This window comes from Apodemus sylvaticus, chromosome 17, assembly GCF_947179515.1.
Source record: "Apodemus sylvaticus chromosome 17, mApoSyl1.1, whole genome shotgun sequence".
In the NCBI taxonomy this organism is placed as follows: domain Eukaryota; kingdom Metazoa; phylum Chordata; class Mammalia; order Rodentia; family Muridae; genus Apodemus; species Apodemus sylvaticus.
The window spans coordinates 54964012-54986222 of record NC_067488.1 but is presented as its reverse complement, the minus strand read 5'-3'; the positions used below and the strand labels follow the sequence as shown (position 1 = coordinate 54986222).

The 22211-nt window shown below is 50.2% G+C and overlaps 1 protein-coding gene across 1 annotated transcript in view; it reads right to left on the bottom strand.

Moving 5' to 3' along the window:
• Tbc1d22a (TBC1 domain family member 22A) overlaps positions 1-22211 on the bottom strand; it is a 290169-nt gene that overhangs the window by 81981 nt on the left and 185977 nt on the right. Inside the window, exon 11 of the mRNA XM_052160274.1 lies at positions 20879-21006. Coding sequence (XP_052016234.1) covers positions 20879-21006 — 128 coding nt within the window. The remainder of the gene's footprint in view (positions 1-20878; positions 21007-22211) is intronic.

Sequence of the window (22211 nt, the reverse complement as noted above, 5' to 3'; positions counted from 1 at the left end):
CTTGTTTTTGTAACTTTTGTTGTATTATTAGATTTTGCAATAGGAGTTATTTTAACAATGCACAATATAATTAGCCACTTAATGTTATTAAGAGAATTTATGAGCCTTTATGAGTTGAAAAACAGCCCCAAATAGTATTTATTAAGTATCCAAGACTAAAAATAGGGCCAACTGCCTCAGTGAACCACGTTTAAAAAAATGTATAGTCACAAATAATATGTCTAATTATGTATTAAACTAATTCTTGCCTTCACCTTTTGAATTTCTAAACTCCTTAACTCATGTATCATTTTAATTATTTTTCCAGTTCATTCCCAGGGAAACTGGCTGATGGGGAATTAATTAATGGGCCCAATAAAGAGGCCGCAGCACTGTTCTCCAAAGTCTGCACCCAGGCTCATTTGCATGTCTCCTCTTATTCCAAACAATAGCACTGCTGAGATTTCAGCCTGAAATTGTTAGCTCATTAAAGAGGACACAATCCTATCCATCCCCACAGATACTCATCAATTATCGCCTCTTTCTGCAACATGAATCCATGAATAGGGCGCCCACAAGAGCTCCTGGCCCCCGAGTAGTAGAGACACCACAGGCATGCGAATTCTGGACAAGGAACAGGCCACTTGACGGGATGACTGAGGATTAGCTCACAAGAAGTGGGCATGGAGACACATCAGCTCAGTCTTCTAAGGACTTAACTTCTTATGCAACCACTGCCATAGAAATTGCAGAAAAAGACACAACTTGCTGGGAGTTGTGGCACACACCTATTATCTCAACACTCAGGAAGCTGAGGCTCTGGATTTTAAGGAAAGAAAGGAAAGGGAAAGGGAAAGGGAAGAAAAAAGGAAGAAAGAGAGAAAACCCAACTTCCTTTGGTGAGAGCTGCTCTCCGGATGGCTAGTAACAGGGTAGGTGCTTGTTCTGTGCCCAGCCATAATGGCAGATAAGAGGAAGGGCAATGGGAAGCTGGTGCCTCGCCCTCATTAGAAGGCATGCAGAGGGGCTGCGTGCCCAGATGCCACCGGGCAGACAACTGCTCTTCAACTGTGCACAGCCTGCCAGAGCACACTCTAGCTCACAAGCACCTTGCCTCACACTTGCACAGAACTTGGTCAGGGAGAATGTGCCAGCCCCAACTCCCCAGGGCCATGCTCATAGCCTCGGTGGTTTTCCCATGTTCCACATATAGCTCTAGTAAGAGCCATGCAGAGTATGTGGGCAGGCAGACGGACAGGGAGAAGAGTGGGAGCCAGACATAGCAATGCGTGTCTGTGGTCCCAGGCAGACAGGAAGATGAAAAGCCTTGATAGAGCAATAACTGGTCAAAAGCTGCAAGGCCCAGGCATACATGTGTGTCCACATGCTCACCATGTTTTATCTGTTTCTCTCGAGTTACTACGTAAAAGACTAGGTACCTTCTTGGGCTTTAGCATCTATCTGGCCTCATAAATTCCTATGTGACACTGATAACTCACAAGAACTCACTGACACAGTGAGACAGAGTGCAATGGCCACCTTTGGCAGTTCTCTGCACAATGACTTCACAACAAGTGCCTTCACAGGCTGTGTGCTGATGTCGTGTGGTGTTCAAATAAGCACACATGGGAAGTGCTGCCGAGAATGGAGAGACTAAGGCCACCCTCTGCCAGCTTCTACATCCTTCGCCCAGTTTTTGGTGTCTCTCCTAAGAGAATGAATAGAGGAGGCTACGCAATTTATTAATCCGATACCTAGAGAGCTAGAACTAGAGTTCATACTATGGTAGTTTCTGTCTTAAGAGAAAGAACCCAGTGTAGTTAGAATGGCTTTATAAAGAAGTCTAGGATCAGTGAAAGCAAGCCTGGAACACTGGCAGCCCTCGGCAGAAGCACCTGGAAACTCATATCTTTCCTTTGACAGTGCCAGCAGACTCAGAGGATTGGCAGTTGACTCTCCAGATGGCACTAAAGCTGGGGCTTGAGGAAAGACAGTGGTGATGGAAGCCAGGGGTGTATGGGGGAGGGGTGTGAAAGCCAAGACTCTGGCCCCCTCTGAGCACAGCTGAAAAAAAGGGACCAAGGAGTGTGTCTGCTCAGTGAAGTGAGGGTGGACAAGTTCCAAGGAAGCTAGGAAACCTGGCCGCCCAGGGTTCTGAGTGACAGGCTATCAGTGCCGTGCTCTGCTTCCGCAGCAAGGCCTTGAGCTGGACACTCTTCCCAATCTTTGCCACATCTGGGCAAAGCACTCAGGGCTGGGCCACCTATAGGAGTCCTGGGCAGCCTGATGTTGCCCTCTCCACCTGCTGTCTCAGCCAGGTTACCTGAAGCTTGCTTAGGGCCAGTGTGCCCCAGCATGCCAGCCATGGCCCCATATAACTCCAGGGGCCACGTCCTTGCCTGCTGCTACCCAGAAAGGGAACAGGCAATACTGTACCTCTCTAAACAAATGTCAGCTGTTTTTGCCATTTCATGAGTTTGGGGATCCTATATAGCAAACCAACCAGCTCATGAGTCCTTTTGTGTGTGCTTTGATTTACTGAATGTCAGTGGCTTCTGTCTTACATTGGAACATCACAGCTGGGAGTCTTCTAATAGTCTGTCACCGTCTCTGACTGCCCTCAATGGCTGCACTTCTTTCTGTGAGCCTGCTCATTGCAAACTAGGGCACATTTCAGAGTGGCTCAAGGATCAGGGTTTTCCTCCGGGAGCCACACGTCCAGCATTCACAGGACATGGTCCTAAGATGTACCCGAGGTCCTCATACTCAATGTGTCTATGTATGGCTATCTTTTCTCCCGGGTGGGCCTTTGTATCCCGGCACCATGCAGAGCCAGGCATTAGAGTTGTTTGAGGAACGAATAGGAGAATTTAGAAAGCTGCCAAGGAGCCCTTCCTTCATATCCTCACCTGAGGACGAGAACACATTAGCGCAGAACACTTGCAACTGCTGCTTCTCAGCACAGAACAGGACAAGCCAGGCCTCGGGGAGCTGATTCCACATAGGAGGCCCCGGCTTCAGAAGCAAAGGTCTGGTGATAGCCTCTTTTGCCCTCCCTTGCTGTGTGGAGATAAAGTAGGGAGAGAGGAAGGAACTGGTAATCTTTTAGCCTCACAGCTTCTCACAGGGCCCAGCAGCTATGCGTTTCTGATTCCCACGCTTTAGACCCTCTCCCTCTTGCCTAGAGCAGTGGCTTCTCCATGGTGCTCATTCTGAGACTCCCACTACAGGAGAGGACAGGGCAGCAGGCCCCGGGGAGGAGCTGGCACTGCTCTGGAAAGGATGGGTGCCATTGAGCAGGTCCATGTGCAGTGTCCTAGCTGCTGAGAGGGCCTGACCCATCACTGGCTGTCCTTAGTGTGGAGCCCAGACAGACTCAAGCCCAGACTTAAGTCACCAGTACAACTGTTCTCATTTATAAGGTTGATAAATCCATCAGCAACTGGCCTGTATGCTTCGGGCAAACGAGTGTGCAGTACATTTCTCAAAGAGACACTGTCAACCTCAGGAAGGAAGTTATAGCATTCTAGAGCTAACACCTACAGGATATGAAATGTAATTAAAAGAAACTCATTCCTGATGACTCAGGCCAGTGAGCCCTAGAGGAGAGACAAAGGATGGCTGCAGGGTCCCCCGAGTTTAAGCACAAAGGGTGCCCCCATCTGGTTTAGATAACTGGGTCACGCTTTGTGGTGACAGTGATGACAAAGCCCTGCCAGGCACTGAAGCAGGGGTTATACCCAGCCCTGCTCTACAACCAGAAGGCAGGCCAGGCTCCACAGGTTTATTAGTAACAGTGCATTCATAGCTACAAGGGGAGGAACACTGTTTTCTGAGGCCAACCACCACCCTGTACTTAACTCAAGCACCACCAGGTCGGATGGTACTGCTGGCTCCTTCCTGACATTAGCCACACTTACGAGCAGAGCTCCAGTCTAGACTGACCTCCATGGGCACTTTGGATTTCCAAACTGTCTTCCTAACACAGAAGGAGGAAGGCGCCTAGCAGGAGCTGTGGGGAGGAAGGTACACCTGCTCAGACAGTGGCACCAACCGCAGCAGAGGGCCCCACATGGCAGTGTCCACAGCAGGCTCTGGGCCAGAAGTGTTTGTGTGTCTCCAGAAGGTGACACAAAGGGATACTGTGAAAGCGAGTTCTAGAAAACAGGGTCTGTGCATTTCTAAGAGAGGGGCATGTTTCCTTGGGGATATGGTATGTAGCGCTCCTCCAGTCCAATGGCCGCCTTCCTAAGAAGAAGCAATATGAACATACACACAGAAGAGGCCGCGTGACACTTGGGACAGAGGTGGGAGGGATCCTACCAGTGGACGGGGAGCCTGGGGAGGATCTTCCTGCTAAGCCCTTATTTACCTTTATTTCTCAAGTGTGTCAAGGAAGTGTGGAGAATGTATGAGCGTATATGTATGAATGTGTATGCTGCCTGTGTGTGGAGGCTTGAGGAGAACACTGGGTGTTCCGTTCTTTATTTTTTTGAGACAGGATTTTTCTGTGGACACAGAACTGGCATTTTGGGGAGGGGGACTAGAACAGCAAGCCCCAGCAATCCTCCTGTCTCCTGATAGCACTGAGGTTAGAGACATTGTTAGTGGGGGCTGAGATCTAAACGTGGGTCCTCAGGCTTGCCCAGCAAGTGCCCTTACCCACTGCGTCGGGTCCAGAACTCAGTGGGCCTGAAGAAGGAATGGCCCTGCCACACCTTGCAAGCCTCTGGCTTTGCAGCTTTGAGGGACCAGTGTCTGGTCCCCCATTAGCCCAGTTTATTGCACTGGCTATGCAACTCCAGGAACCCGACTCAGTGGCATCTGAATCCCCAACCCTGATATTGTCCCCTTCCTGGGGTATGGCTAAGAGGGTACCACACTCCACCTAAGATTGTGATCACAGATAGCCCCCACTCCTGAGAAATGTGGTATGTAGGCATGGCCTCGTGCCCTGGAGACTGCCTTCTGCAGACTGCCTTCTGCGATGGCCTTTCCTTCCATGCCCATGCTCTGGGAGACAGTGCGCTCTCTTATAATACCCCAAGGTTTACAAGAGCGTGGGTGTGTTGTATGAGCATGCTTTGCCAAACCTAGGTACTTGGTATGCCAGAGAAAAAAGGCAGATCTCAGTACGAGGACTGCGTGCCAGGAGGTACTGTGCCGAGCAACCTGGTAAAAATGGGGTGTGAGAAGGCAGCTGACAACCAATACCACAGACTCAAGATGTGGGTGGCTCCAATGGCCCCTGTCCATGCCACTCTAAAAATGAGCTGACTCTGCTGAGGTGGCATCATTGCCATATAATATAAAGGGGCCAGGCCACTGTGTCAACACACTGAAAGAGTTAGGGTCTCAGCCTGTCTATCACCTGTTTCTCAGAAGCACCCAACAGAATTAGAGTCAGTGGAAGCAAGGCAGAAACACTGAATAGTGGCTGGAGTCACTGAACCAAGGACAAAGCTGGCTGGAGGTCACTGGCAGGATGAGGGGGGAGGGGCTCTGACTCTGCTCTGGCTGGCACCCTTCTCCCTAGAGGGAGGCCTCCCTGATCACAAAGTACTTCTCAGCTGAATGCTCAGAGGTTAGAGTGGAGCTGATTAAATTGCATTTGCATATGTATTCCCATTTTCAATATTCAAGGCATAAAAAACTTGCAATACTTTTTAATAACTTGGACTTAATTCATATTTAGATGTGTCTTTGTGTGCAGCTGCTGGCTTTGTTGGTGGTGATAGAGTAGACAGGGCTGGGGCATCAGGTGAGGGCTAGCTTACTGTGCAGACCTCTCCAGGCCTGCTGGGGGCTGGGCCCTTGGCCCCAAAGATGGACTGTGCTCCTGGAGCACGGAGCAGTCCAGACTTGGCATGCTTGCCACCTGGCGTGAGGAGAACTACACAGTCATACCTGATGTGAGGGGAATGATACAATCCTGTTCACTGTTGGTCCCCATGGGCTGTTTTTGCCTGCCAAGAAAAAACTGGGGTGTTCAAATAGGCTTATGGCCCTACACCAGGCACAGACTTAAGGGAGGAACTCAGGTTGGCTTAGCTCTGACTGACAGCTCAGGGAAGACCCATGCTGCCTCACCAGCTCCAACTTACTCAGTGATGTGAGGGGATAGCCCAGACCATCAGATCCTGCACCCTCAGTCCGAAGACTACCGTCATAGCTGGGGCAGCTCTTCTGTCAACATGTACCAGCCATGTTCCCACACAAAGGGCCAGTGACCAGGGCACCGGAAGCCAGTGATCAGAACTGCAGAGTGCATGGAGACCATGTGGCTACAGGATTCAGTTCCAGACACCACAGATGAACACTGGCTACCAGCCTAGAAAGCCCTAGGGACATCCTCGAAGCCCCTGGGAGGTTCTGCAGAATGACCAGCCCTGGCTAGGACCACTCCACTGCTAGACCACTAGAAGGCAGCACTCACTCGCTAGGCACACTCCACCAAGCTGCCCTCAGACCTCTGCAGAGCCTCTTACAGAAAAGCAGTGGGGCAAATGGCTTGAGACCAGCATCTGGATCTTGGATGAGTTGGCTGGCATTCCACACCTCAGATCTCATGGGGACTTAAGAGGTGTGATGGTTTGAATAAAAATGGCTCCCATTTTATTGCTCATATATTTGAATGCTAAGCGGTCATGGAGCAGCACTACTTGAGAAGGAATAGGACCTTCCTTGTTGGAAGAAGTGTGTCACTGGGGGTGGGCTTCAAGGTTTCAAAAGCCCAAGCCAGACCCGGTGTCTCTCTCTTCCTGTTGCCTGTGGATCCAGATGGAGAACTAACTCTCTGCTAATCTCTAGTACCACATCTGCCTATGTGCTCCCCAACCTGATAGTAACGGACTAAACCTGTGAAACTGTAAGGCAGCCCCAATTAAATGCTATCTTTTATAAGAGTTGCCATGGTCATGGTGTCTCTTCACAGTAACAGAACACTAAGACAAGAGGAGATCGGGGAAAGTCGCTTGGCTCAGGCTGGTGCTCCCAGTAACTCTACAATCTGCTCTCTTAGATCTGCCTTTAAGAACGTCAAGAGCCAGGCGTCTACTGAGAACCTGACATCTCATTCCACCAAGGATAAGAGCCACCACTGCCTGCTGGAAAACTTCTATGCGTGTCGCCTGTCATGCACCATGTGGATGGCAATGGGTGGGGGTAAGCATAGTGCAGAGGGGCCATCCATCCTCCCAGAGCTCTGGTGTTGTGATCCCTGAGGAGCCACAGACAGCATGCCCCATGCCCCCTGCACTGAGTCCATACAGCTGTGAACAGAGGCCTCCCAGCAGAGTGGAGAGAATGGCCATCACCTCATTGTGCAAACAGAAGCTGTCATAGGAAACCTCCCTTCCCCCATGCTTTTTCAGAACCTGACCCAGCCACATCAGGAGCTGGAGTTTGTAGCCCGCTGGACACAGACTTCCTCAAAGTACACTAGAAATCATGCCTGGTAACTGCCAAGATGAGGCCATTAAGACAGGCAGTTGGGTGAACTTGCTCAGAATTCAGCTACCATGCCGTGAGGACACTTGAACAACTAGGTGCCCAGTAGAGAGAAACGAGCTCCAACCTCAGACCTCCAGGGCCCATGCTGAGCTGGTTCAGCACACAGAGTGTGCCAGCCGGGTAAGCCACATTCAGGGACGGCTCTTGGCATCATGCCGGCCACCCTGCCATGCTGTCCCTGCTGAGCTGGAACAAACTGAACAAATGTGACCGAATAACAGCTGTGGTCTGAAGCCACTTAGCAGAAGTGTGGGATGACCTGTTTCACAGAACAGAACCTACTCCAGGTGGGACTTGAGGACAGCCTGAGCTGGTACTGTGAGCCAGGTGGGGGCTGAGAGACCTTTCTGAGGAGAGGTGAGGCCTGGCTCTGGGAACTTGCATAGCCACCAAGTACCATATGTCAATCTGGTCTCAGTGCTAACCAGACTCTTAAAAAGACAGACACAGACAGACACAGACAGACAGACAGACAAACAGACAGACACTCACTCACACACACACACACACTTTTCCCCCCTCTGTCTCCATAATGATCTAATACAGAATATTGAAATTGCTAAAGATCCAAGTCTCCACAGCTAAAATCCCTAAGGTCTAATTGCCTGAAAAATCACAGCACTGAGAGATGAGAAGCCCAATGGTAAAATCCCCTGGGGAGGGCCTGTGGGAGGCTGTATATGGGTAAGGGATGGGGCATCTCGACTCTGGAGAAGGCAATGGTCAGAAATGTAGCCCCTCATACCTCAGCTTGGAAATGTGTCACGGGTCTACACTGCTATTACATCCATCAGGATGCTGATGCATCCAAGAGCTTGCTTCTGCCTCTACAAGACTAGGAACTTGCTGGATGGCTGAAAAGCACTCACCTGCCCAACGGGATGAGAAGACAGCACTGCTCTGCCGTAGGCCACCACTACTGACCCTGCCACACTTGTGTGACAAGCAGACTTCTATAAGTGCAAGAAAGCAGAGACATGACGCATAAAAGATGAGACACTCAATGAGCTGTGTCCACATGAATGTAAACTGAGTCCCATGTGAAGTTCAAAAGAGCAGTCTCATGCACAAAAATGAATCTAAGTGCGCTTTCATAGGAGATGTTTCTGAAAGAGAAAAGGCAGCTATTCACGGACATACAAGTTTGTGCAAGCTAGTCAGGCTTACAGACTGCTTCCATGCGACTGGCCAGGACCCAGCCTATAAAGGACCCTACACTCTTTCCTGTGCTCTACAACTGTTTGCTCCCTAGCTAAGCGGCTGGAGCTACTTCTCAGGTCACTGTGCTATCTGGTTGGTGTCTGTATCGTTTCAGAGCTAAAATTAATGTCATACCTTCCTGGCTACAAGGTGAGCACCCTCCTCCCTGCACTCTTCCTGTGATGTGCTGCCCTGCCACAGGCCCAAATGCAATGGACTGTGAGACGTTAATGGCCCAGGGTCATGAAGGAAGGGTGGAGACAGCTTCAACCCCAGAAACCTCAAAGACGGGAGTTGGCTATCTCCCCTCCTCCCCGCCTGGCACCAGAAAGCTGGCTCCCCCACCATTAACCCTAGTAAAAATTCCCTACCCTGACAGTTTACAGGCTTCGCTCCTTGACTGACTTTATAAGCACCCCATCCACTGCCCCTGGAGCCTACAGCCCCTGAATATGCAAATGAAGTATATTCCAACACCCATGCCCTAGCCAATGGCCACACAAACCTTGCCCCAGAGCCCCCTCCCCCAGACATAAACACCCTTTTCCCTCTAATAAACAGAACCAGTTCTCTAAGGCTGCTGTCCAGGGATATGTCGTCTACTCACGGCCAACCAAGATCCTGCTTGCAAACCCAGCCTCCAGGACAGCAATGGACCCATCTGGCACCCCCACCATGGAACTCCCAAAGCTACGCCAAAATAAACTTTTCCTCTCAAGATATTATTACTTTTATATGTATATATACATTTGAGTGCAAGAGCTGTGGGCAGTGGCCAGTGGCCAGATGAAGACCTCAACACCCTTGGAAGTAGAGTTACAGGCAGTTGTAAGTCACCACATGTAGTCTGGGAACTGAACATAGGTCCTCGGCAAGAGCAGCCACGAGTGTTCTTACATACTGCGCCACTTCTCCAGCCCCAGTCCTTCCTCCTTTGAAGATGATTGTTTTAAGCATGTTGTGACAATGAAGGAAAATGACAGTGTGCTGTCGCAACATTGATTCCATGCATTATGCACAAAACAGACAATTCAGCAGCATCCTCAGTGGGTGAAGAGAGAACTTCTTGAGATCTCGGTTCTTTGGTGATGGCACATGTGATGGAGAGGACTGACTCCCCTTCTGCCTAAGAGCCCTGACTGAAGTGAGTGTGTGGAGTGAGTGTGCATTCTGTGGGCTGGCTGACACCTGCACTGAGGGCTGCCACATGACTCCTCCAAGGCCACTTGATCTATGACAAGACTGCTCAGTGGCCTCACATGGTCCACTGTCTAAGACCACTCTTCCCAACCTCCTGAGATGTTCCGCCACCTCCCTTTCTGGTAGCCCTTCTGTAGGTGGGATCTTTCTGTATCCTAGACTTCACCACGTCAGGCCTCAGTGATCCCATCTCCCGGCACTGGCATTAGAAATGCTGAGAGGATAAATATCCCATTGGTGTGTATCTTCAAAGTTCTCCCCACCCCCACAGTGCTGAGGACTGAACCCAGGGCCTTGTATATGCCAAGCAAACATTTTACCATTCAGCTATACTCAGCCCCAAGGTTCTGAATTCTGTCTTTGTAAGAAATAAGGCTGCACATATTGCCCCAGTTACTATCAGGGCTCCTTTCCCCACCAACCGTCCTCTGACCGGCTTGCTAGGGCAGTCTCTGGTTCCAAGCAGCCACTCCAGGCTGGTGGCCTGGAAACTCCCAAAGCCCTCTGCCTAGGAAGTCATGCACAGACCAAGTCCCAAGGGTGAAGGGAGCTGGATGGGCAGAGCTCAAGAAGGGCGAGCAGTGTGCTGCATCAGCTCCTCCACTTGTAGCCACACCGCCTACAGCACATAGACCTTGGCTCCTACATGCCTTCTAAGACTCCTGTGAGCCGAGGCATGCTTTAAGAGTAAGACAACACTAGCTCCAGAGAGAAGTGGCCCTCCCCCCAAAGCCCTGCAAAGGACACATGCACCCCTAAGCCTATGCTCAATACCAGGGCTCCAGTCCAGGGTGATGAAGGAGAACAGGAGACGCTCAGGTCACTGAGAGGCCACTGCTCTCTCAGTGCTGCTCCTGTGTGTCGGGGCTATTTGTCCAACCATAGTGCTCATCAGCAATCTCCCAGACCCCGCTGCTGGCCCTGCTACTTGACTTCAATCAGCAGCAAAGTGCCTGTCTCCTCTTATCGCATCCAAGAGGGGGAAATGAATACCCGGGCTCTAGCAGGCCTGTGCAGGAAGGAGAGCCATACTAGGAATGGAAATGAGCAGCTGCTGGAAAGCTCTTGGCTGTGCCAGAGGAGAAGTGCAGAGGAGGTGATGCTGAGGGGGAGCTCAGGGGCAGGAAGGATAGCTACAGCCAGGGAAACAGAGCCCAGAGGAGAGTGGGGCTGGGTGTATCACAGACCATGGACAAACTGTATCCTCTGCAGTCACGGTGATAGTCACATCCAAGGACATGGTGGTTGCTTGTGGTGGCAGTCAGCTCGGTGAGCATGCTACAGTGGTAAGTGCCATCTCCAACATGTGACATGAGGCTTTAGTGTCAGCTGTACATCCTGCTAACACTTCCTCTTTTCCAAGCAGTGCCCACCTGTGTTGGGCTCTGGTACACTCCACTTTATGGTTCGTGACAGCATGGTTGAGAAGGACACCTGTTGGGAGTTCAGACACTGAACGAAGTGCACACACTGGCCTGGTCCTATCAGGACTCCCTCCTCGTGCACTACATCCTGGGGGTTAATTCCAATTAACCTTCCTATCAGTGATAGGAAGACAGCAGCTGACCCAGGAAGCTGTCCTCATGTCTTAAAGCCTAGTCCCAACTGGCCTAGAAAACAGAGCCAAGGACTCTCCTGTGGGACGGTGAAAGGTAGCCTTGTTCCCGGCTGAGCTGAGGCTTGGAACCCTCCCATGGCTCCCAGGGGAGCCTGGGTGTCCAAGAGCCGGAGAGCCAGACAGCCCTGGCCTTGTCACAGGTTTGGGGACCCAAGCCAGCTCTAGCTGTCCCGAGCCTCAGGCAGTGCTTCCCCACCCCTGAAGGGGTGTCCTGGGGCTGCCCTACAGCCCAACACCCACCCAGTGAGAGTTTGGGGTAAACAAAGTCAACTTTCCACATCGTGCCTCCCTGCATGGCTGAGCCCTGTGGCAGAACAGACACGGGACCCATAACCCTACACTTACCCACAAGGCAAAGCTGTGAGCATTGCATAAGGGAAGCAGGCAGAGCTGTTTATGGTCAGGAGGACCATAAACAAAATGTTACAGAAAAGTGGACTGGAAACCTTGATATTACACAGCAGGTCTTGGGTTAACTTATTTTTTAAGTTCTTTCACAGCATATAAAGATGGAGTTAATTTTCAAGCTGGACGAGTGCTTACAGGGAGAGTCTCTAACTCAAGGCCATGTGGACAGAATGCACCCAGTAGCCTGATGCCTGCTGGAACCAGGGAGGCTTTCCGGCCTCCATGCAGGACTTGGGAACAAGCATCACTCCCTACAAACAGCAGTTTTCCTCAAACCCTGGCCTTGGGCAGAATAGGGCAGCTTTCCTCTCCCCTGGCCCTGGGGTGACATGGGATCTCAAGTCAGTGGCAGGAGAGAGAAGCGGGGGTATAAAAGGGGATATATGGGCTGATACAGGAACAGGGAAGAGATATGGGTGGCCCTGATCCCCAGAGAATATTTAGTTCCTGGTTACCAGCTGCCCTATCCTCTTTAGGGCTGGCAGAAGCACTAAAAAGTCTTGATGTCAAGACGACCCTGCCCTTTGCTTTTGGTCCTTGTTCTTTGTCTAATGTACTGGACACTATTTCTACCCAACACAGGGTCACCAGATGTACTGTTAACTACTCAGCTTAAGTGATCCCAGCTTCTAACTGCAGCATAACTCACACTGTACAGAGAGGCAGCCCACATCTGTGCAGTAACTGAGGCTAACAGTGAGCTAATGCCAGGGTGAAGCTGGCCAGGATTAGTGAAAATGAACTATTTGAGCATCCACTGGGCTTGCACAGACTTTAAAGCCACCTTACAATGAGACAGGTCCATACAGATGCACGATTACCATGCAGAGCCAGCCTTGACCCCCTTCCACTGCCCAGAGAAACCTGCATCCCAGAGGAGTTATGTTTTAGTGACAACAGCAGATATAGGGCTCTTGGGTCAGCCAGGAGGCACCCACACCTCACATGGTCCCTTTTTCAGCTTTTTCTTGTGGATACATTGTCCTATGGGTTGGGAGCAAGTGACCCTTGCACATACAGAAAGCAGGTAAGCCTTTGTTCTAATCAGCTTCCCAAGAGGCAGTAAAGCCTAATGCCCTGGGAGCAGCAAGGATGGCAATGTGAGCCCTAGTCTCCCGTGGTCCAGGCTGAGGTCAGCCTGAGCCTGGAGGAGACCTCATGGGGGCAGCTGGACAGTGCTCAGAGCAAGTCCCAGGGAAGGAGGAGAATATCCACACAGAGGCGGGAGGGTTGGCAGGACTCTGGAGGACAGCACAGCCCCACAGGGTGAGGACACACATTACCCAAGAGCACAGGAGAGAGTCCTCAGAGGAGTTCCCCAGGCCACAGCAGATCCTTGTTCTGTCCCTTGCTGCTCTCATGTGGACTGTCTCCCCATCCATTTCTGTCACTGTAAGTACTGAGCAGTCATTTGTGGGGAGCAGGCATATCTGCGCCCTAACCCTCAGCGTCCCAGCATGATACCCTGGAAGGATGACTGGATTCTCTGGCCACACAGAATTTAACAATTCCCCTAAGCATATGGTTTTTATTTAAGGCACACAACCTTAGTTATCATTCATTGTATGTCCACCCTTGTAATCATAGTGGACTCTCCCAGGCTGTGCATTTTTAGCAGATAAATGGGATCTGGGTTTTGGGAAATGGCAAACTACCTGGAGGAGTGGCCTGCTGGTGACCCCTGCTCAAGAGAAGCAAACTCACACATGCTAGGAAGCCAGGCTCTTCTAGGGCTCCCTCCAATAGCCTGGCTCTCTTGAACCCAGAGGCCCGTAGAACTTAGACAAATTGCTGAAGGTCCCTCTTCAGATAAAATATTCATGAATACATCATCTCAGAGATTAGTAGAAACAGGACAAGAACAAAGTCTTTGTAACACTAGGAGAGGCTACCACCTCTAGATTTCCCACTCCTGTCGAACAAGGCCACAGAACAGCCAGCCACTCCTAGCCCTGAGTGGGGAATCCAGGACCCAGGGCCTAGAAGGTCATCAATTCATTCATCAATTAGCACTAAACTCCTTCATTGAACCACATGGTGAATGTGCATGCTTTCCAAGGGCCATGCCCTATGACATCAGCAGCCCTAGCATACAGAGACTTCTGCTTCAGACCATAGATTCCAGCCACACAGACATCAGGACTAGTACCTTCAGGGAAACCCAGTCATCAGATGTCATGTGTGCTCTGGGCTTCCCTCCCTTGGCTACATGTCCTCTACCGCCTACTGCACATAGGGAGGAGCAGCTGTCCCACGAGTCTCGACTTCGCCCTTATCAGTGACTCTGGCATCTGTCTCCTTGTACAGTTCCCACACCACCTCAAAGGGATAATCAAGGACTGAAAAGCTTTTCCCAGAGGTCCAGTGGCCTGCCTACCAGAGGCCCATATGGCCAGGGTTTCTCCATGGAGCAGTGACCCCCCGACCCCCACCTGCAGATGCTCCTGTGAGGACAAAGCTGCACACTGCTGGCCTCTAACACATCACACTCTGGGCTGCTTGAGGGCTCCATGGGGACACCACCTAGTGACTTCCACAGAGAGTACCAAGTCCCAAGCTCTTCTCAGACTTGCAAATGCAGGCTTTCCTAACTACCTTGCATGAGTTGCATAGGGAGTCCAATGACCTTCTATTCTGCTCCAGAGAGTTGGGCCTCAACAGACCAGTCTGTTGTCCCCATTCTTAGACCCTACTGTCATCCTAAAAAGACCTGTATTAAAATTCTGTCTCCTGGGGATGAAGTCATGTTGTCTCTACCCAAGGAATGTCACTCTGTCTTCCTGAGGGGCCCCTGCTGCAGCCTCATTGCTACCACCACAGTAACAAGCTTCCTTCTGCCATTTCCTCTCAGATCCCTTGCTGCAGAGCCTTGAGATTTCCAAGCCCAGTGATGTTTCTGACTGACTTCTGTCATCTACTTCTAAGAATAAGACTGTGGGGTGGATTGGACATAAGGTATGAAGCTGCCAGATGAGTCTAGGGTCCTACTTGGTTCTCCACATCTTCTATTTCCCAGATGGGCACCAAGCACTGACACATCCACAAAAGGCTGTTATAAGAGCAGACAACAGAGGTTAAAGCTAGTGACCCAACTACTCTGGCACCTGCTTCCTGGTTGACTGTCTCAGTCCCAAGCCTAGAGCCCAGGAGGCCCTCAGAAGAAATGTACATGTACCATAAAGCTAACTTGTTGAAGTGGGGACTCCATGAGTAGATACTTTTCACTCTACAATTGCAAAATAGCATAACCAATCAATTTGCCTCTAGAATTAGCTACTATTCTTGTCTAGCTTAAAGCAAATACAAAGAAAGTTATTCAGAGTGGTCACAATGGGTTGCCATATAATACCTGTTAGTAATGCTACAGGGAGACAAGATGCTGGGCAGGGAAAGGCAAAGGCCTTCCTCTGGCCCAACTGACTGTTCTTCTTAGTGAGACTCTGTAGACCACTCAGGAACACAGGGCAGCTGTGGCCCTTTAACTGTACATTCCCATAGACTCTAAATGGCAAAAGTGCTGAGCTGCCTGCCCAGCCTGTTGCTAGAAGCTGCAATTAACACTTACCCATCGACAAGTTTTCAGTTCCACTGAAGTCTGTCTAAAGATGGATGTCTTCCAAAGGCCCATATGCCCAAGGCTCTGTCCACAGCCTGATAACCACTGGGAGGTGGCAGGACCTTTAAGATGCTAAGTTTGGTGGGAGGCCTCCAAGCTGGGGCATATGCCCTTGAAAGGGAGAGTACTCCAAGCCCATCTTCCTCTCTCATAGCCCAGCCTTGGGGTGAGACGTGTTCACCCAAGCATGAGCCAAGCTCCCTCACCACAGGTCCAAAGACCATAGACAGGAATTCCCGCTAGAACACACCTAAGTTCATTACCTCAGGCACTTGTTGCAGCAGTGGGACACTGATCTAAACATGCTGCACACTTTTTGACTGGAAGAGAACTCAAGATACCAGCTCTGAAGTGGTCTCAAGAGATGTCCAGTGTCAGACTGTGTGGAGGTGATGGAACCAGGACATCACTCCTCTAGGATGTGCCTGGTCCACACTGCTGAGCCCTCACATACCTGACCAAGCAGACTGGGTAGGCCAGAACTGTAGAGGGAGGAACTGTCTCCTTCACATTCCCAAGCTCTAAACATGACAAAGCTGCTGATCAAAACAGGAAGAAGAGTGGCCAGCCCAGAATGGTGCTCCAGACACGCCGTAAGCTGGCCTCTCCATTCCCGGACATGGTGCTGCCACTGCTGCTCTTGGGGCAGGCTCGCCCTCTCATCTTCCAGCTCCTCCCTGCAAATGTCACTGCAGTGAGCCAAGTCTTGCTGAGTATTCTGTTTCTAAATCCTTACCAGACCGACAGTGATGTATGCTTGCTTCCTGAAGGCGGGTAGGCATGAAGAGCTTACACTCTCAAATCTTAATGGGCTTATGAAAAAGTGTGTTTATGGAGACCTGCTTTCTCAGGTTTATTAGATTAACCCAATCCATCAGTTCCAATGCCACCTGAGCCACAGAATCTGTGATGTGGCACCCAGGAGGTCCAGAAGCCATGATTGCTGTCAGCTGGGAGCATAAAGGATGGAACAGGTGCTAGGAGCCTGTCCTCAACCCTGGACTCCAGGTGCCCTGACACGGCCATAGCAGGTCATGCCTCAGGCCAAGCCGGCTGTGACTACAGCCTCTGGACTCCATGCAATGCACAACTGGCCCACTACAGCCTACCATGGTCACCTCACTGCACTTACTCTGTGTGGCAGTCTGAGAATGACATCCCTGCCTTTAGAATCCCACTCCGTCCTCCTTAACTCCCTAGACAGGGAGGTTCCTGCCCAAGCTGCCAGTGCCTGGCTTCACCGTCAACACAAGCACGCTATGACTCTATCATGTTCCCTTCCCTGGCCAGCTGTGAGCTCCTGGGGGTGCTTCCTCAGATACCATGATGCTGCCCCGTGTCCTCATACAGGCTCTCTGTGGAACAGGTGTCATATTATAGGTGACAGTGGAAAAGACCGGAGGATGGATGGATGCCAATAGCAGACACACCTCCTGGGAGCTCAGAAAAACCTTGGAAACCACAACTTAATCCAATTTCAAGCTCTGGTGCTGACAGGCTGTGCCTACTCTAAAGTGACCTCTTGGCATCTTCCATCTCCTGTATGCCACCTCAACCTCTACCCAAATCACTTTCCTTTAAAAGCATTAGAGGAGCCTACTCCATGCTTACTCCAAACTGGTTTCTGGGCAAAGCCTTCATCCTTCCAGGCCTTTACAGCCTGACCCTCCTAACATCTCTTGAATGTGCCCAAGAATGGTTCCAGCTAGACCCAGGTGTCCTGGGGCACACCATTAAAAGATAACAGGCTGCTCACATGAGTAAGAGCTGATAGCTCTTCATCCCACGCTCCAGTTTATCCTGTCTAGTCTTAATGCCAAATGCTACTCGAAATACCTGCAACAACAAAATCCTAGCATGTAACTAACTACTCACTGCTTGGTTCATCACACAAGCTCTGTAGTATACACCATGGTGAGGCCACAGTTCCCAAAGACAGAAATCTGCTCTTCTGCAGTTTCTGGGGCTTTTCATAGCTATTACAGAAGTGTCCTCATGGGCCGGGATCTCTCAAGGATAGACTAGGGAAGGCTCTGTTTTCTAGCCCACTTGAATGGCTGATGGGGGCTTAGGTTCCAGGTGGCTGGGAACATAGTTCTTCACCCTGGGGGAGGCTCTAAGGAGTAGCCTATCATAAGGCAGTATGATAGTGAGGATGAATCCATCCTCACTAGGCTCCTCAAACAGAAAATGTTCTTCGTCACAGATATCCTGTAGAGACCTAAGCACACTGATCACAACTCAAGGCCACTTGTCACTTGCAACCCATCCCCCAAGAACTGCCCAGCTTTGGAGGTCTTCCACAGCATTGCCCCTAATACCTGTGACAAAGGAACTGACAATAGCATCTGGTCTGAGGCCTAGCTCTCTCGCTGGCACACGGTCCTTTGAGATCATAGTCCTCTCTGCAATACTCCCAAGACCCAGGGACTCAGGAAAGCATTCAATAATATGTGTGAACTGAGTGACTCAGGGATCCCTAAGACTCTTTCCTGAGCAGTACCAGGGCACATGCCAAGGGCAAGGAGGCCCTGATTCCAGCTCCCTTCCAACCTACCTCTCCCCAGAGCGGTAAGAATGGCAGTGTGGACAGTTAATAAAATGAGGTGTTCCACCTAAGATGTGAACGGGTCAGGTGAGAGGTCAGGAGCAGCGCAACAGGCCATTCGTCACCAAATGACCATCCAAGCACACCACCTTTGTGTGGGCAGAAAGCTGTGTGTCCCCAACACATGGGAAGGAAAAACAACATGGCTGGCTGGGCTGCTGAGGACAGAGACCTGGGAGTGGATTAACTAAGGCCCTAAGCTGCAGTCCATGACCCAAATGACAAATTCCAGAGGTGCTAACATGTAAGGGCTTAGTCTGAAGGGGGTGCTCCTGGCAAGGCTAGATCCATAGACCCTGTAGAGTGCCTCAAAAGCAGCTCTCAGAGGCTGAACCACAGGCCAATCCATGACTGTCACATCTGGTGCCAGTTTTTGTGATAAGATGGTAGAAAACCCTGCATGAGCCATTTTTTGTCCCATTTTAAGACAATTTTTTTCATCCATTTCCTGGCCACAGTCTCGTCCAGGGGCCTGGGGCAAGGTACTTATCAACCTTTCCATAGCATGTGTCCCAAGAGGATCTTAGACACTGTAGGGGTGGCCCAGCCAATAAACACCCAGCTATACAGAGTGACTGCTCAACTGATCCCTGAGGATGGCTATGTGCTTCTAGTGCCAGAAAAGGCAGCTCAGCCCTGGAATGTGGAAACAGGCTAATTTTAAGATGGGAAAGGGCTTATGACCAGGCTTCTATCAGTTCAAAAAAGAGCTCTGATAAAAAGGAGTTGATTCGTGACAAAATTAAATTGCAGGAAAATTAACTCAACAAAGAGGTTATGAGCAGTCTCAATGTTTGAATGCCAACTGAGCACTTCAGGGAAACAGTACAGGACATGGCTGAGCTGATCTGTCTTCTGTCTGCTCCAAGTGTGATTGACTTGATACCTGCTTTATTCATAATGGGACAGGATTGCAAGGAACTCTGAGCTTAATGAGCAGGCCTGGGTCATGAACAGCCTAGGCAATCACAGGAATGAGAGCATTTGCAATTTACAGGATATTAGGTTTTGTTTCCTGTCATCCAACAGAAAGCTAATCGATGCACTCGACTGACAGCTACTTTGGCCAAACAGCTCCAGGTAAGGCTTTAACTCCCAGCTAGCATTACTGAATGGGAATTCTGAGGCTGCCAAGCCCTAGATAGAAAACCTACGATTCAGGAACATGCTCTGCCATGAAAACACATCCAACCATGCAGCTCATAGAACATTACCATGCAGGCCTCCATGAGGAAGCCACAGAACACAGGAGGCAGAGCAGACAGAAGGCAGTTTTAGCTACTTGTCCCATTGCTTCAACAAAACACCAACGAAGCAGCTTGAAGAAGGATCAGTTTGCTTGGCTAGCAGATCAAGGGTACAGGCCATCAGGTTGGGAAAGTCTCAGAACACGAGGCAACTAGTCATATGGCATCTGCAGCCAGGAAGCAGAGAGTGATAGATGCTGGGGTTAGATCCCCTTGTTCTTTTCACTTGGTCTGTCTGTTGGGGAGTCTTCCCACTCCAACCTAACCTACATAAGCCCTCACAGACTTGTCCAGAGACTAGTCTGATGTAAATACTCTCTCATAGGTAGTCGCAGTGATAAACCCATAGGTAACTCTAGATCCCATCAAGTTGACAGCATTAACTATCATAATAGGTGGTAGAGAAAAAGAAACAAAGCAAAACAAAGATATCCACAAAACCGACATTTCCAGGGTGGACACACAAATGCACCACCAGCACTTAGACTGAAGGGTGATGCTACCATTCATGGGAGTTCCAAATTCAGGCAGAGATGGTAGACACAAGGGTCCAACAGCATCCTGGCCTGTGGGAAAGATGCAGCACCCGTAACAATGTCCTGCAATTTCTAAACCAAAGATCCCCTAAAGGTTTAGTCTTGTGCAAGGGTCCTGTCTGCACCAACCTCTGTATGCCCATGTGCAACACTGAATACTATGCAAAGCCTGGACACATGCCACCCAGAGCCCTGTCTTCTAGACCTGCTCCCAGCACCAACACAGTGCCCACTTTGCAAAGCCCTGGCACAAAGCCCATCCTGGGCTCTCACAGCAGGGAGGACTTGTTCATTTACTGTAAAAGAGAAACTCACTTGGTGCTTACTCCCTAGATCTCTGGAGAGCTGATGCCTCTCCCCAGGCTGCTGTGCCTGCTTCTGCAAGCCAGTACCCACACCTCATGCACGCACAGGGCAGCTTCAGCAGGCCTCACACACAAAATGAAAAGAGACTAGAATAAGCAACGGACACTCAGGGGAACCAAGGTGGATGCTTCCGGAAAACTCAATCTCCTCAAGACAGGAATTTCATCAAAATTGCTGAAGAGTGGAAAATTTCATATTGTGCTGCATCTGTCTGAGGATTTCTTTAAATCTTTATTGTAAGTAACTCAAAACATAGACAACACGTGAGTCCCGAGTGTGAAGTTTCTGGAAGCTGCTCAGATGTACAGCTAAGGTACATGATTACTCGGCCACACTTACAGTTTAACTCTGCTTAAAATGTAAACTGCCAGTGAGCATGGGAGGGGACTGTCACCAACCAGCTGAAGAGCAATCAGGTGACAAGAAGAATCTTAGAAAGTCCTTTCCCTTGTTCTACATAGAGCCAGATGACAGGAACACTAGAGCTAGATTTTTTTTAAGACTTTGTTGGATTGGAAAGGATATTCTGCAGGGAATCCAGTGTAGAAGAAGGTACGGCAGGGCTGGGGCCACAGGCTGGGTGCTCACCTGGTAGGTGTCCCACAGGCGGATGGTGCAGCGCAGGGGCAGCTCCCTCATTAGCAGGTTGTTCATCCAGCGGAAGGCAAACTGCAGGTACCGCACCTCGTGCCCGTCCAGATGCCGGTGGACTCGCTCTGCACAACACAAGCACAGGCGGTCAGGGGAGCCTGAGGCCAAAGGACTAATGCCATTAAGGAGAGACTCCATAGTCCACTCTTCAAGAGGAGAACAATTAAGGGGCTGGAGAGATGGCTCTGTGGTTAGGAGCACTTAAGGCTCTTGCAGAGGACCTGGGCTCAAAATCCTGCACCCACAACACAGGTTCACAACCACTTGTAACTCTAGTAAACGGGCTAAAGGAGAAAAGGAACTGAGCCATCAAGCTTCTAGAGAGCCCATCCTAAGCCAGGCGCCATCCCTCCTGTACACAGCACACCTGTTCCTATCCACACCAGGCAGCCTCTAGATGCAGGACTAAAAAGAGCCAGACTCTACCAACATTGTCCCCAAAGTATGGACCCTGACCTAGTTAGGGTTACTATTGCTGAGATGAAACACCACCACCAAAAGCAACTAGGGGAGGGAGGAGTTTAATTCATCCACAATTTCATGTCACAGTTCATTATCAACAGCAGTGAGAGCAGGAAGGAGCCTGGAGGCAGGAGCTGACGCAGAGGCCATGGAGGAGTGCTGTTTGCTCGTTTGTTCATTATTGTCTTAGTCAGGGTTTCTACTCCTACACAAACATTATGACCACGAAGCAAGCTGGGGAGGAAAGGGTTTATTCAGCTCACACTTCCACATTGCTGTTCATCACCAAAGGAAGTCAGGAGTGGAACTCAAGCAGGCCAGGAAGCAGGAGCTGATGCAGAGGCCATGGAGGGATATTCCTTACTGGCTTGCTTCCCTTGGCTTGCTCAGTTTGCTTTCTTATAGAACCCAAGACTACCAGCCCAGGGATGGCACCACCCACAAAGGGCCCTCCCCCCTTGATCACTGAGAAAATGCCCCACAGCTGGATCTCATGGAGGCATTTCCTCACCTGAAACTCCTTTCTCTGTGATAACTCCAGCTTGTGTCGAGTTGACACAAAACCAGCCAGTACAATTAGGGCTTATGCTTTCTTAAAGAACCCAGGACCACCAGTCCAGCGACAGCACCACCCACAATGGGCTTGGCCCTCCCCCATCAATCATTAATTAAGAAAATGCCCTACAGCCAGATCTTATGGAGGTGTTTTTCTGAATTGAGGTTCCCTCCTTTTCAGATAATTCTAGCTTGTATCAAGTTGGTATAAAATTAGCCACCACAAATCCTTACCAACTAACTATTGGCTCTG